This window comes from Paramacrobiotus metropolitanus, unplaced genomic scaffold, assembly GCF_019649055.1.
Source record: "Paramacrobiotus metropolitanus isolate TYO unplaced genomic scaffold, Prichtersi_v1.0 Parri_scaffold0000007, whole genome shotgun sequence".
Classification (NCBI taxonomy): domain Eukaryota; kingdom Metazoa; phylum Tardigrada; class Eutardigrada; order Parachela; family Macrobiotidae; genus Paramacrobiotus; species Paramacrobiotus metropolitanus.
In genome coordinates, this window is record NW_026570227.1 from 2,412,309 (window position 1) to 2,427,780 (window position 15,472).

General features: G+C 46.0%; 3 protein-coding genes across 4 annotated transcripts; all 3 read right to left on the bottom strand.

Annotated features, from left to right (window-relative positions):
- Window positions 1–701: 701 nt before the first annotated feature.
- On the bottom strand, window positions 702–3,734 carry LOC129582338 (uncharacterized). 2 transcript variants are annotated; one of them, XR_008689619.1, is made up of 4 exons: window positions 3,629–3,734; window positions 2,260–2,936; window positions 1,352–2,201; window positions 702–1,272 (listed from the first exon to the last, which is right to left on the bottom strand). XR_008689619.1 is itself a non-coding variant. In XM_055473847.1 (3 exons), the coding sequence occupies exons 1-3, from the start codon at window positions 3,702–3,704 to the stop codon at window positions 1,494–1,496; spliced, it is 1,461 nt and encodes a 486-aa protein (XP_055329822.1). In that variant the 5' UTR covers window positions 3,705–3,734; the 3' UTR covers window positions 702–1,493. The 2 variants fall into 2 exon arrangements, 1 of the variants encoding a protein (XP_055329822.1); XM_055473847.1 differs by having other exon boundaries at window positions 702–2,201.
- Window positions 3,735–4,134: 400 nt separating this feature from the next.
- On the bottom strand, window positions 4,135–8,710 carry LOC129582256 (uncharacterized). Its single transcript, XM_055473736.1, has 5 exons — window positions 8,514–8,710; window positions 8,136–8,310; window positions 7,465–7,742; window positions 6,342–7,274; window positions 4,135–5,419 (listed from the first exon to the last, which is right to left on the bottom strand). The coding sequence occupies exons 2-5, from the start codon at window positions 8,227–8,229 to the stop codon at window positions 5,207–5,209; spliced, it is 1,518 nt and encodes a 505-aa protein (XP_055329711.1). The 5' UTR covers window positions 8,230–8,310; window positions 8,514–8,710; the 3' UTR covers window positions 4,135–5,206.
- A 1,034-nt stretch (window positions 8,711–9,744) lies between these two features.
- Window positions 9,745–15,417, bottom strand: LOC129582275 (uncharacterized). Its single transcript, XM_055473764.1, has 4 exons — window positions 14,814–15,417; window positions 11,590–11,852; window positions 10,528–11,421; window positions 9,745–10,259 (listed from the first exon to the last, which is right to left on the bottom strand). The coding sequence occupies exons 1-4, from the start codon at window positions 15,067–15,069 to the stop codon at window positions 10,032–10,034; spliced, it is 1,641 nt and encodes a 546-aa protein (XP_055329739.1). The 5' UTR covers window positions 15,070–15,417; the 3' UTR covers window positions 9,745–10,031.
- Between the last annotated feature and the right edge of the window lie 55 nt (window positions 15,418–15,472).

A 15,472-nucleotide genomic window follows, 5' to 3' on the forward strand; every position in this document is an offset into this window, starting at 1 on the left:
AACCGGGCAGTTGGCGATGTGGATGGCATTGCACGGCAAAAAAATCATCATTCGCCGACTAATTCTCACTTGCCGTTCGTTGGAAGGGTATTTATAACGCGGCAGTCGTTCTTTTTCTGTTCACTTCATGCAGACACCCAGTCGTAGCCAGCCAGAAAACCGGTTTCGGTGGTAAAGTCAGTCAGCTACGTGGAAGTCACGGTACGTCGGTACCATCAGGCGTGCCGAAGGTTACGTGACGCGAGCGCGCCTAGAGCTTGTCATGTGGAATGAGAGAATTGTACTTTTTATTGGTCAATTAAAAACGCAATACATAAATAGAAGAAGTAAAAAAAGCACGATAAACTATATGAGAGAATCCGTTCGATATCCGTAAGATTGTTATGGAATGTTTATCGGTTATATCCGCAGCAAGCGGCAAATTATGTACCCGTAGAGCCAGCTACTACCGCGCTTACTATCCGATCAGAATATGGGTGGTACAGCTAATTTATGAAAATTCCTCCACAACCAAATCGTATGAGAAAACACATAATATTGACTGCATTGTTCGATCTGCAAATAGAATTACAACCCCGGTCATATCGCAAAGCACGCAGCAAAAAAGGAAAGAGATGTCGATTTCGTGAAGAAAATAATCAAGAAAAAAACAACCCCATGAAACTGCGGCAGTTCCAGCCACTGGAAATTCTACAGCGCTAACTACAATCTGATCCACATAATTATTATGACGGTGTACGATGAGAAATCCGTGCAGCTGAATCGCGCAAGTTCTCCGTACAGGCTAGCAGAGCTGATGGCAAAAAAGGAAATGGCGGGCAATGCGCGGCAAGGTGTCCCACTGCAGTTGCAGCTCTCGCAGACCGTCCACGCACCACTTCTTCCCGCGGTAGGGGGAGGATGGACGCGGATCGGCCGATGTCAGTACAAGCTTGTCCCGTAATTTCCATCGCATCAGAACAGCGAACATTACAAATTTACGTGTTGCGCGTAAATCCGTACTACGGCGCGCCACGCCACACTGTTTAAACACGTAACATGCATTTGGCTGGCTGGTGGCTTGGTACACGCCATATAATTCAATGAGAATAACAGTAACTGCCTGGCGTAAGATGGCTAAGAAACAGTCGGTGTGGTAATGGACCATCTAACTACGGAGCGGATTTAGGCAATCAGATAAGCGTAGTGACGTGGCCATCGTTTCAAGCGCAAATTTCGTGCTAGCTGTACCTTTACGATGGAAATTACGGGACAAGCTTGTACACATAGTATCTGCAGAAGAAAAAATTTGCGCAAGTGTTATTCCAAGTACTTATGTACCGCCATCGAATGACTGTGACTGCATTCCTACATGGCAGGTGACAATAGACAGCTGGCTCTTCGGATCCCGGTCCAGGCTGCGTTTCAGCCGTCGGATTAGCGCGTGCCCTTCTTTATCACGCACCAACGGCAGCGCCGTCTCGAAAGCATCACACAATGCGCAGCCGTAACCGTCAGTCAGCGGCAGCTGCGCTGTGCCGATGGTGAATTCGATCGCCGTTGCCGATATCCTCTGCACCCCGTTGAGGCGCGTAGCGCAGCCCAACCAAATACACGTCGCAGTTGGTCAGGTGAATGGCATCACACGGCACACTGCGGCACGTGGCCATCAAGTCTTCCAACCAGAGACATTCGTGTGGCGCATTGGACTCCGGCTGCGCCGGATCCGACGGATGCAGGCCGCATTCGCTATCTTGAACGTCCGCGGCAGTGCGGTTAATCAGCAGTTTCATGCGGACGCCGTGCAGGTACACGGTGCGCAGGTGGATGCCGGTTCGCTGCTCAGCTACGTAGCGGATGATGTCGCAAAGCAACATCGGGTGTTGAGCGTAATCCCAGACTCCCTTCGCGTATGTTATGGCAACCCGCTGCGTGTCGGAACGTAGGCACTTGCCCACCGTCGCCAAGCAGAGAAAATAGTCAACTTCTCGGCGGATGACGATGGTGGAACGCAGCGCGGGAGCATCCATGATCCGGTTCCATGTTGGGCACCCGGTGCGCAGCTGCGTCTGCGTCAGGGTGTCCAGATGGGAAAAGACCTCCTGCCACAATTCCACCGGGAGCGCCATCTGCGCCATGCTGTTATCTGCGGCCGAAGCCGGTTCGTCAGGGATTGACTTGATCAGACTGACCAGTCTCTCGTTAAGGGAGTTCATGAGTTCCTACAAACAGTCCCATTGCACAGCACAAATACCTGCCTGCAGAAAAACGTTCTCTTACCGACACGTTGCCTTCGGACACTTGACATTTCTCTGCATCACGGCGATTGTGAATGTATGTCAACTCGCCGTCCACGAAGTCTATCACGACAACTTGCGTTTCAACACGTCGGGAGGCGCCGTTCAGTCGGTTGACGAGCGCCGTGGTTGCTTCGGTAGACAGCGAGCGGAATTCCTCGCCCAACTGCACATGGCCTTTGATAAAGATGCCTGGTCCGATGGTATCTCCGAGGACGGCATCCGTAACGGGGCGAAGGCGCTTTGTGGGGACGAAATCGGTGCACGGTACTCCGGAATGCGGACAGTGCCAACGGACATAGCCCCCTCCCAACAGATATCCCATGCTCCCTACCACCATCTCCCCGGCGGACCACATCCACGGGCCCGCTGGCGTTTCCGGCACGAGCACCCGCACCGGGACGACCGATCCTTGCTGGGCATGGAAATCTTTTAGATCGATGGTGTCGATCACTCGGGTCAACGCGACACTACCAAACGGTGCATATTCACGTCGCCGATGGGGACCGAGCAGATCGACGAAGAGACGATCGTCGGCCACGTCCACAACGTGTCCGAAGCGCAGCCGCTGATCCTTACCCAGAACGTTCACAGCGGTGTCGAGGTCCATTCGGCTGGGCATGGTGGACAGTGTTGAGCAGAAAATGTCCAACGGAGTTACTGCGGAATGAGATAATGAAAACGGATTGTCATGAACGGAAAAGTATTCGTCCAAAACTATCCCACATAGTTCAGAAGCGCAGTAATAATTATTACTAATAGCCGAATGATTTTACGAGTTAAACAAAATTTAGTCGGCTATCTTGAAGTCTCTCCTACTGTCCATTCCGTGATCGCCGCTGTCCAGGATAGATATCACGCAAAATATAGCGTCTGCAGAGCCTTTTATATTCAGTACTTGTACAGACTCTGTATATTTATACAGTACTTGCACTGGTACTTACACTTTTATACAGTACTTGCATTTAGGCGTTAAAGCTTTAACCGGTTTCCTGGGGAAAGCCAGTTGTGTTTGTTGCCCGAGCGAACGGAAAAGTAGTCAAATGCGATATACTGATACCGCTCACTGAGCGCTAAATGCGGAAAGTGGATTCGACGACACACAAACTGGACTAGTTTTCATGCCTGTCAACTAAAATTTGTATTGGTTGCTATCAAAAGTAATGTCTTTCTGACTTGTGTGCTAAGAGGTGCATCCAAATTCTGTTAACTGCAATGGGAATTCGTACCCTTGCCATCTTAAATGCATCAGAATTATGCTACTACAGTATTAAGCTGTTGTTTTGTGTCTGATACAAGTGCGTTCGAATTCTGTTCGGTGCAGTCCGTCGCTATCGTCAGCTCTTGCATACCTGTCAGTGATCGTTCGAAATCGCCCGCGGAATGTTCCCGACGCGTCGTAGATGTGGTCGACGATGGTCTGTTCATTTATCTGCGCTGTCCGATTGACAACCCGAATTTGCACCATTCGACAGTCTTCTTTCCATCTTCAGTGGAGTCTTACGATCTAGACCGTTTATACAGCAGAGAATGGTTAAGCGCCCGCCCTGGAGGTTTCGGTGCAGACGCCGTCGGGTCCCTGGATTTGGAAGACAGGGGAAGTCATCTCCGCCCACCGTCTGCGCCAAGTGGCCGTTGCTCAGAGTGGCGAATTTTCTGGAAGGTCAGTTATAATCCCTCTGGAAATGACCACTACCCCATCCTCGTTTTAACCGGTTGGCTACTTACTACCCCACCCAGCATTTCAAATTTTAGCATATTCAGATCCGCAATAAAAAGTTACTCCAGAAAAGTTGCAAAATAAAAAGTAAAAACCAGTACAGAAATATTTTTAAATTTAATTTGCGCAACTGTCCGAACTTGTCGCGGCACCCCTGTAATATAGGCCATTTTAAGTCCATAATTAATAAGTTTCACGTCTCACCAAGTAAGACTGCTTCTCTAATGCAGTGTAAATGGTGGTTTCCAAGTGGTTAAATAAATATTGCTGCCGGCCGCAGCTTCTCTCAGTGAGCAATTAGATTTGGGAAACAGGGATCGAAGACCTTAGAAATTAGAGACAAAACTTCTTCTGTGATGAACTTATGAAAAAGAGGCCCATAAAAAAGGTATTGTATCAAGTGACAACTGTCATTCTAAAAAAATGCGAGGCTCCTAATTATTAATCACGTAAACTACGTATCTCGGTATCCGGTTCCATGTGACGGAACCATTCCTTCACTGTATCGCACCCGTGAAACATGCATTGACCGCGATGCGATTATAGCTCATCAAGCTGCCTGACGCTGTTTTCGCCTTAAAAATGTCCTCGTTGGAGTGAAAATACAGAGCACCGAATTTTGTTAGATTAGAATGTGTTTCAGCATCGATTAAATAACGTTTTACAAATGATTGCATGGATGTTGCTGTAACAACTGATTGTGAAATGTGCCGGGGTGAAACCATAGTCACTAACAAACATTTAAAAAAATCCACGGCTTATTCACGAATCACAATAACAAAAAAATCACAAGATGTACCCTTGTAAGCATCAGTTCGACAGGGTTTTCCGCATAATATTCGCCAAGGTTCACCCGAAAGTTAAGTCACAGTAAAAATGCTGCACTGCAGCACAAAAACTGCTTGGTGAGCATCGTCACGTAAGGCTAGCACTGGTTGAGTGAGCACGAGCCAGTGGAAATCAAATTTGTTACTGTGTAATAAATTATCACTTGGACAATATTGTTCCCGTCCACTAATTCGGCGAGACCCTAGCGCTTTAGCCATCGTTAGAAGGTTCGGTTGTTACCGGTGTATTATTCCGGTTTACGAATGGTTTGACATCAGCCAAAGCCCGCTTTCTCACTCATTGTCAGTATAATTTTCCGCTAAAAGTCTTCGGCAAGCGAGCAAATTATGTCTATCTTGAAAGTAAAATCTCAAATTCTGGCCTAATTAAAAATTGAATGAATGTACACATCCACAGGATATACAGGCAACCAACTAGGTGGACATGGTGGTTGGAGCTGCAGCGTACGTAATGCATATAGCGTCAGCTTGTTGAGTTTGTTCACTTGCAAATTGACCGTTTTCCAATCATCCAGACCCACAGGCTGATACCGATTTTTCGGACGTGGATCCATCGCTTGAAATTCCCGCAGTATCTCAAAAGGAATGAAATAGGGTTAACATACAGTACGTAAACAGGTAAACCTTATCCGAAATGGCTTTAATAAATACTGCACGGCAATCGAAATTAAAATGCGTATAAGAAGGCAGTATTCATTACGTTTTTCCGCGGTGCGAGTATGCAGGCTACCAATTTGTAGCAACGCTTTCGCGATTTTCCTAGCTACACTCATGGCACGTTTCGCATGTGTTAAAATTTAAATATTTTCGTATAAGTATATATAAATATTTCCGTACACGTAAAATTTGTATAAGGGGCCTTCAAAGGCAAGCAGCCCCTGTACTTGCTGCCGTCACCCGGCTGGAGTTTTTACGTTATGGCTAAACATGGCGCTTATGTAACGCGCCTTATTTAACCATATTTAACCAAAGCCGTAACGTCGCACTCGACGTCGCACTCGTGACCGCAGGAAGTGCTTGCCTCGGCCGTTGAATTCCTCTTATATCTTCTTTGATTTGGATTGACTGTATCAAACCGCTTTTTACAGTAAGTATCCTTCGCGTTTTACCTCATGTTTCCCTTCAGTTTTCTAACCCTCTTTTTTTCACTGCCATATCCCAACGTATTTGTGGGGTATCCTTTATGTATCCCGGATACCAAAGAATACTGCTAAAATATGGCGAGGTACGGCAGTGGGGAAAGGGAATGAAAAATTACGAGAATACGTGAAAGATACGTAGAGTTTACTGTGCGATGTAAGTCCAAACAGGTAGTCCATATCTTTCTCCGCAAGGATAGCTTGGTTCGTTATCAAAAACATTGCTTGCACTAACCTGGTGCTCATTTTACCGCAAGAGAGTTCAGGAGACTGCTTTCGTTTTGTTGGATGCGGATTACAGAAAACGGTGGAGAAACTTTTTTTTCTTACGGAAATAAGGGTTAAAGCTTATCCTTACAATGGGAATGGCGCCATTCCTAGTGGGGTCGTAATACTGGTTCCGTGGATCGGGATCCGGCATGTCCATAGAAGTTTGATCGGGTTGTAGCCAATCATCGATCCAGTCAGAGAGTGACTGGATTTCCCATGCATCCAATGTGGGACAACTGCTTTCGATCAAATCCCACCAATCTCCAGTGCTCAGGTGCCGACCTTGGATGCGTCCATTTCGAATCTTTAGCCGCACAAGGTATTGCGAGAACCACGGTTTGTCGGTATCTTGTTGAGGTTCGGAAACTGATATGATCTGATGAAGATTCGTTGCTAGGATATCTTTGAGAATCAGAGTCTGGCATACAACGGCCATTGCGGAAAAACTTCTGCAGAAAGGCCGTATCAACCCCTCTGGGTAATCCGTTACCCAGGGAGAGCCGTTATTGCTAAAGTCCCAAACGACCTTGCCCAGTATTAGCGTATCGGCGCAGGGATGGCCGCCCTTCATCATGATTTGACGAAGAAATGGCCCGTACAAAATGGTTTTGTCGGATAAGTCGCACGACGCCTTACAGCAAGAAAATACAATCGCCGGTCTCCAGCATGCATGCAGACATGCCGCGTTATAGTAGCGCTGATTAGGTTTAATCAACGAACCGGCGAAAATCAGGAAGCGCTTAATCGGATATGTCGTGAGAATGGCATTCCAGCAGCTGCATACCGAACGGAGAACGCTCTGTTGTATCTTGGTTTCTATACAGCCAAACACTTCGCTCATAATTTCAGCCGGCAACCACTGAATGCCCACTTCAACATTGGCCGGGATTCCCGGGAAGAAGTTGCTTTCTTCCTGTTTGGAATGACACCCCCAAAGCTTCCTTGCCAGGGCAATGGGATTACAGAGAGGTTGCGGTAACTGCGAATTCTTCGGCAGGGTGCGTTGGCGCAATGATTTCATCTGCAATGCAATTACAGTACAAAAGTAAGAAAAACAACAACTTTTCCACATTCCCAACAAGATTTACAAGTAGAACACCGGTTTTTTTGATTTTTTATTTTTCTCGCGTTGTCCCATAACATGCACATATGGAATGGAATCGCTAAATATTGCACTATAATGGCTATAAAGTAAGTAACTATGGACGTACTCTATTCAGTATATCGAGCTTGCGCAAATCCAACTGCAAATCAATCTTCTCGTCACGGGAAGCAACGCAGCGGCTTATGCGATCCCGTACACAAACACGTTCATTGGGGACAATAAACAGGGCTGTGGCTCCGCTACCATCCACGGCGACCATGACAAATCTGCATGCGCCGGCAAATTCCTCAAAATTCGTCATGACCGTCTTGCCGTGATGCCACTTCCATGGTTCATCGGAATTTAAACGAAGAAAAACATCCACCAAGAATGCTCTGTCAGGATCTACAGTAACGACACAACTGTGATGCTTGATTTTAGTGTCACATCAATCATGTAGAATTCAACTAGACAAATAAAATTTATCAAGGTGAAATAACGATAATAAAAAGTTTATTTAACTGATTTTGTTTGAATATTACATAATTGTAATTACTAACACATACAGGGCAATTTTCATTATTTTTTGTTAAAGTAAATATAGAATTTAGGTACTAATAATAAATAAGCGATTAACATAATTTACGCACGTATCTACATTGATGAAAATTCGATTAAGCTGGTTGCCGGCAATTGCGTTCTACGGTACAGCGATCTTTTGCAGCGACTGACTATAAGAATGTCGTCGCAGTGCAATTTTAAGCTCATAATTATTAGTAGAGAATTCCTCCAGCTAACCAGTAATGTGACCGCCGCGATTAGGGAAACATTCCCTGGAATCGCGCCAATGGCATATCTCAAAGGGTGTATCAAACGGTATCCACGTTTTCATCGGTCTGCGCGGAGATCCGAAGTCCACAATAAACCCAGGAATTTGCTGGCTCTAACGCACACCGACAGCTTTCCCGTAGTGCTACAATCCATCTTTCATTTTGACATGCACAGCAAATCGCTCCGGCTGACGGTATTCTAAGTTAGTGTAGATACTGTCTTCGTAAATACATTCGTGAACAGCAGCCATATTGCTTTCAGGGACCGTACTAAAATTTCTGTGTAGACGAAGCGTTCGTGCCAAACATAAATCACAAAATGTATTATGCCGTTAAAACAGCTCACCGCTCATACTGTATCACCATGTGGAAGTCACCGTCACAGATAAATGAATTGTTTGCGCCCCTTTACGATATGCGGTCTGTGCCACGTTCACAGTAGATCAGGCATGTCTCGTTTCACGGAATTGCAAGTAAAAAAACATTGGTGGTATTCAAAACTGAAAAAGCGACTGAATACGCGGCGAATGCATGGAGGCGCGAAAGCTGAGTGAGCGCGCAGGAGATAAGATAACGCGCACATGTACGTGCCGTTGTATGAAGATTCACGCGATACGCGGCCAGAAAAGCTACTCCGGAGTAGCTATTCTGGCCGCGAATCGCGGGAAACGGCGATTTCTCTCATACAGCGTCACGTATATGCGCGCGTTATCTTATCTCCTGCGCGCTCACTCAGCTTTCGCGCCTCCATGCATTCGCCGCGTATTCAGTCGCTTTTTCAGTTTCGAATACCCTTATTACGAAAATTCAGACATCTTTCTCTGTTGGCTGGTATACGGCCAGTGCAGCGCACTATGGTGCATAAGTTATGATTCATAGAGATAAGGACGGGTATGTTAGAAAACGGAGCTGTGCAGCGCGGTATCTTGAATACGTGCGGTATAGTTGTTTTGACCATTCGGAGCGCAGATAAGCTCCGGATCGTGATGACACACGTTACCCGTCGTTATCTACTGCGCATTATGCACAAAAAACCTACATAGGCGTTGGAAGATACCCGAATGTCTGAATCTGAGCATTATTTATATTTTCTTTGAGTCTTGTGAGTGTGCGCTTTCACGATATACGAGTATTTGTGCATTCACCTTCTTGATAGCGCGGACCACCAGCTGCTGGCGATATGATTTCATTGATATTGCTTTAACAACTGAATGTAAAAAATGCCGGCTACGATTCCGACTTCCGAGCATATCAATGCATCCTTCAGGTTTCTACATTATTGTGATGAGAACGAGAGGCAATAGTGCATTGGCGTTGCTACTTGTACTAGTATGTATACAAATCACGCATACGGTATATCTATGCAAGTAGCGCTAGCCAGCCAATGGCAATTGCGAAAGCGCCTAGTTGCGGAAATTTTTAGCTCAAACTCACTGTAGTGATTGTGGTTGTACGGCCCGTACTACCAGTAAGAGTCGGTTTGCGATCAGTCCAGAACGGTAATGCGTGCTTAGTGTGTGTACCAGTGTGCATCGCAGAGTATTGTGGGCTCAGAAGATATACTTCCTTTGGGCGTAGCGAAGACCAAGACAGTAGCTCTGACCGACATACAACAAAACAGTGCGGCTTTAAGCCAACAACAGCAGCAAAATAAAAAGTTATGAAAGCAAACGTGATTAGTGGAAGTCTGGCCAAATGGCTTTATATAGCAACCTACTATTAAAAAAACTAGGACACGAAGCAATCAGGATGTTATTTACGGCTGTCCATCTCCTTTCGAGGAAGAGTGAGGCAGCTATTGTCCACATCGAGCAGGCAGGAATCCGATGGCCATTGTCCAGCAAGAAAGTAGGACACGCTACCGTTATAGTTGGATTTCATCAGAAATCATTTTCATTAAGTTTAAGTTAATATTTATAATTAAATTGACGCAAGGGTTAGTTTGCGGGAGTAGTTGCACTGTGCGTAAGGTGTGCAATGTAAGCTTGTTAAGTTTTGCAAAGTTTAGATTAGTTGTTTTCCACTGTTCCCGAGACAGCTGGCCATACGGATTGCTAGCACGAGGATCCATCCTTTGAAATTCGTAGAGCACCTTAAAATGAAAGGCTGTTAGTTCTCAAATACGAGTAAATCAAACCATGTAAATAAAGACCGTATTAATAAAGTTTGTAACCGATCTCTGTTGTTATTTATGGTGGGTTCGACTCAAAAGAGCTTGAAATCTTTGCAACGGCGCAACAGTTATTGGCACAAATTTGCAGTCTATAGGGTGTTTCGTTGCAAATGCACTGTGCGTCCTATTTTTCACACTACAAAACCACTCTTGTGCCTTTCCGAATTTTTTTCCACAGTCTTCTTACTGTGTAAATAAGCTGGCTTTTTCGACGGAAATTAACTGGGTCCGATCGTGTGTCCATCAGCTGCCAGCAGGTAATATAACTGGATAAAGACTGGAGCTCGCTGAGCGTCAGCGTCGGACAACAATGATCTAACCAATTCCACCACGTTTCGTAGTCACACACGCTCTTGATTCGCGCCGCATATATCCTCAGCTGGCATGTCCACGTCCACTTGACATATCCGGGAGCGCAGGGTGTGGAAATATTGTCAATATCATATTCGTCAATGACGCTGCAGTCCTTGATAACCAAAGTCTCACACACCGCTGCAATAGCGGATAACTCCGTGAAGAATGCCAGCATCAACCCTCTGGGATGTAACCTGACCTCTTGGTAGTATGAGCATTCGTAAAGTTTCCAGCAGACATTAGCCAGCAGTATGGTAGCTGGACGGACGTAACTGCCGGCGATCACGACTTGTTGCAGAAACCGTCCATCTACGATGGTTCGCCGACCGTCCTGAAAACCGCTAATTCTGAAATGAGCGAACACTATCATCGGCCTCCAACAAGCCAGCAGACAGGCTACGTCCGCGTAACGACAGGATTCGCGGAAACACAGTAAGCGTGTAACAGCCGGCAACGATGTGAGAAGGACATTCCAACTGCTGCACACACGACGCAGAACGCTTTGCCGGGGTGTATCCAGACAGCCGAGCACTTCCGTCATAATTTCATTTGGCAGAAACTGGATGCCTTTTAACCTGGCAGCGGGGGAATAGTACCATCTTGTCGTTTTTTCTGTGTGCGACTTCCGTCTAGCAAAACGGAGTTTTCTCCACTGGGCGGGACGGCTTTTGAGTGTTGACAACGACAGTTGGTTTTTTGATAGAAGATATTCATCCCAGACATCTTTCTACAAATTACAGGCGCATTGGTGAACATTGTGCAATTTCCAAACAAAACAAGGGAACGATAACTAGATGACTGCATTTATGTCTTCGGCGGAAACTGTTAACTTGGGCTTCGAATCGAAATTTACAGCAGAAAAACCACAGCGACCAAACAGGTTTTCCCGACTCACCATACTCCATTTTGTAGAACGTATTTCTTCATATAAATTAAGCTTTTCTTGGTATGTGGCATAAGTAATGCAAGGAAGGCGGATGCAGTTCCCGGGTAGAGCCAAAAGGACTAAGGTGGCATCCAATGAAACCGTGGCAAAGCCGCAACTGTCGATACACACTCCGAAGCCAGTTAACCGAAGCTTTCCGAGACGCCAATTCGGCGGTCCACTGGGTGTTAAACGAGTGAAAACTTGCACGGGCAACCCTTCATTACGACGATCTGAAAAAAACTGGAAACTGTAAAGACTGATAGATTGTCCCGATGTATACGGTAGCCTCCCGTATAGCTTTCTATGGTCAGATTTTTTTATAGATAGGTTTAACCACTGCTCGCTGATTAAACTAAACGTTTCTTAGTATTTCTACTAAGTTGTTATTACAACAATTCGGTCGGGATGTCATATGGCTGGGCCGTATGGGCCATGACCAAAAAGGGGTAAGGTGTGGAAGTAATGGGAGAAAGCAGAAATGGGCGGAGGCGAGGCCGAATGGCTCGCACTCGTGGCTATCTTTGGCAAGAACCTTCGCAAATGCCGGCGCACCATAAATCAACGACATGAAGGATAAAAAAATACATACAATACAGTATACTCAAGACGTACATACAACAATATACTTATACAAGAAACAGCCTCGGCTTCGCCTCCGCGTTTCTTGGGTTCTAAACTCCTAGGCCGGTTTACGGATTGTTAACTTAGAACGGATAAATCTGAAGAGCCCGATAACAAAAATTGTATAAAAAAATGGATGTTTTGGTTTCGTGCAGGCGAACGCAATTACTTTGACTTTACAGGTCATTTTTTGTTAAATTTTCTTAGCGAAAAACCATCCGAATCTAATCACCCACGAGAGTACCACATTACAAACTAAAAGGATGCTAAGACTGGACAGTGGTGCTAGATAGGTCACCCATTAAGAACTTAGCGGGCCCTGCTCTAATTTGCTCAGTAATATTGCAGTTTGGTCATACGCTCACCTAACGGGCTCTGTGCAATGGATAGCATTGTTAGCTTGGTCACCCATCTACTTAACGGGATCTATGCAAAGGACAGTACTGGTAACTCGGTCACTAGATCACTTAACGGAGTTTATGCGCTGGACAGTAGTGCTAGCTCGCTCATCAGATCACTTAACGGAGTTTGTGCACTGGACAGTAGTGGTACCTCGGTCACTAGATCACTTAACGGAGTTCGTGCACTGGACAGTAGTGGTAGCTCGGTCACGCGTTCACCTAACGGGCTCTGTGCACTGGACAGTATTGGTAGCTTGGTCACCCATCTACCTAACGGGATCTATGCACTGGACAGTATTGGTAGCTCGGTCACCCATCTACCTAACGGGATCTATGCACTGGACAGTAGTGGTAGCTCGGTCACTAGATCACTTAACGGAGTTTATGCGCTGGGCAGTAGTGGTAGCTCGGTCACGCGTTCACCTAACGGGCTCTGTGCGCTGGACAGTATTGGTAGCTCGGTCACCCATCTACCTAACGGGATCTATGCACTGGACAGTATCGGTAGCTCGGTCACCCATCTACCTAACGGGATCTATGCACTGGACAGTATTGGTAGCTCGGTCACCCATCTACCTAACGAGATCTATGCATTGGACAGTATTGGTAGCTCGGTCACCCATCTACCTAACGGGATCTATGCGCTGGACAGTAGTGGTAGCTCGGTCACTAGATCGCTTAACTGAGTTCGTGCACTGGACAGTAATGGTAGCTCGGTCACCCATCTACCTAACGGGATCTATGCACTGGACAGTATCGGTAGCTCGGTCACCCATCTACCTAACGGGACCTATGCATTGGACAGTATTGGTAGCTCGGCCACCCATCTACCTAACGGGATCTATGCGCTGGACATTAGTGGTAGCTCGGTCACTAGATCACTTAACGGAGTTCGTGCACTGGACAGTAATGGTAGCTCGGTCACCCATCTACCTAACGGGATCTATGCACTGGACAGTAGTGGTAGCTCGGTCACGCGTTTACCTAACGGGCTCTGTGCGCTGGACAGTATTGGTAGCTCGGTCACTAGATTACTTAACGGAGTTTGTGCACTGGACAGTAGTAGTATCTCGGTCACTCTTTCACCTAACGGGTTCTGGGCACTGGACAGTGGTGGTAGCTCGGTCACTTACTCAGCTAGCGATTTTTTGACGCACTCAATCACTAGGTGAGTGACTGACCGAGCTCCACCTGTCCAGTAAAAAATATCGCTTGGTAAGGAGAAAAATCGCTAGGTGAGGATGTGACCCTGCTACAACTACTGTCCAGTGCACAGAGCCCGTTAGGTGAGCAAGAGCAAAGCCGCTCGATGACTCACTCACCTAGAAATTCCGCTCATTGGGCAGTAATAGTGTTTCGGTCACTCACTTGTCTAGTGATTTTTCTTACTGGTCAGTGGTAGTAGCTCGGTCACCCACTTTTGTAGAGATCCCGCTCAGTGGTCGGTGATAGTGTTTCGGTCACTCACTCGTCCAGTGATTTTTCGTATTGATTTTATATTTGATATTTTTACATTTTATATCGGTTGATTTTAAACGTGTTTCGAGCTCGGCAACACCGGCAGCAATGTTTTGAATAACGCGAGTGTTTGAATAAGTACAATAATTTATTTATTTTTCGGTTTAATTAGTGTAATAATTATGTCAATTGGTATTTTGTATTGTATCTAGGCAAATATTTCTAAGTTTCAAGGTGACCTTTAAGATGGGTTGGATCAATCTGGTCTTGATGCCGGCTTGATGCCGGCTCGATATTTTCATAAAAAAACACATGCCGGCCACTTCTGAACTATCCCGGATCTAATGGCGTTGTCCGTTTTTCCAGAAGTTTTATGGTTATAGAGATCTCAAAACTATGGGGCGCCGCGCGTAGTATAGATCTTGTACTTAATATTCGTTAAAAATATAAAAGGTCTGACTCGCTTTACCATAAGTAATATGCAAAAGCTGCTCAGCTTGTCAACATACTGTACTGCAAGCAAATTCGTTCACGATTTCTAGCATAAGTAAAAAGTCAGCGCCGCTGTTCGGCATGAGGTTGGTTGTGGTGATAACCGGAGCGGAGCAAAGATTTTATAAGCTGCCGGTCCAACTGGCTACAACGGCCGGAAAGGGAGAATATAATCGTCCCCACCTATGGACGCCCCTATACGGATCAAGTTCAACGTACCGTTAAGAAGATTATTGTAATTATAGCCCGGCGGCTGATTATCGTAGCAACAAATAACGTCGATTTCGTTCAAGGAAATCCAGGTCTTCATCGGTTTATGCGGAAACCCGAAGTCGACGAGAAAGCCCAGCGATTGGACAATTCGACGTATCCCGGTCACTATTCCGCAGCGCGACATTTGATCACTGCTTCCTTGAGTGCATACAACCGGAAATTCATGATTGTGACGGCGTACCGTATACATGGTCGACGACATAATGCCGTTTGCAGTAAACAAGATTTGTGCATAACTTTCCTGATTCGAGAAAATGCTTAGAGCGCTCACTGCACTGAACTTTTTCCATTGTAGTTATCGCATCGCTCGGTCCGATAGAAACTTTGTGGCACCCAGACTCCCGGTTTTCTGGTGTATCGATGCAGGATTTGCATCATAAAGCCACTGATACAAGTAACCGGTCCAACATCAAGAGCGGTGATACCGGTCCAACATCAAGAGCGGTAACATTCAGTCATCGTTAACTGGCAGCGAAGAAAACAAACGATTCTCCAATTAACAATGCGCTCATTTTCATGTGTCGTGGTTAGTACTGACTGTACTCGCAAAGAGTCATACACATTTTAAACATGTTACCGACATACATTCATGAAGACGACGATCG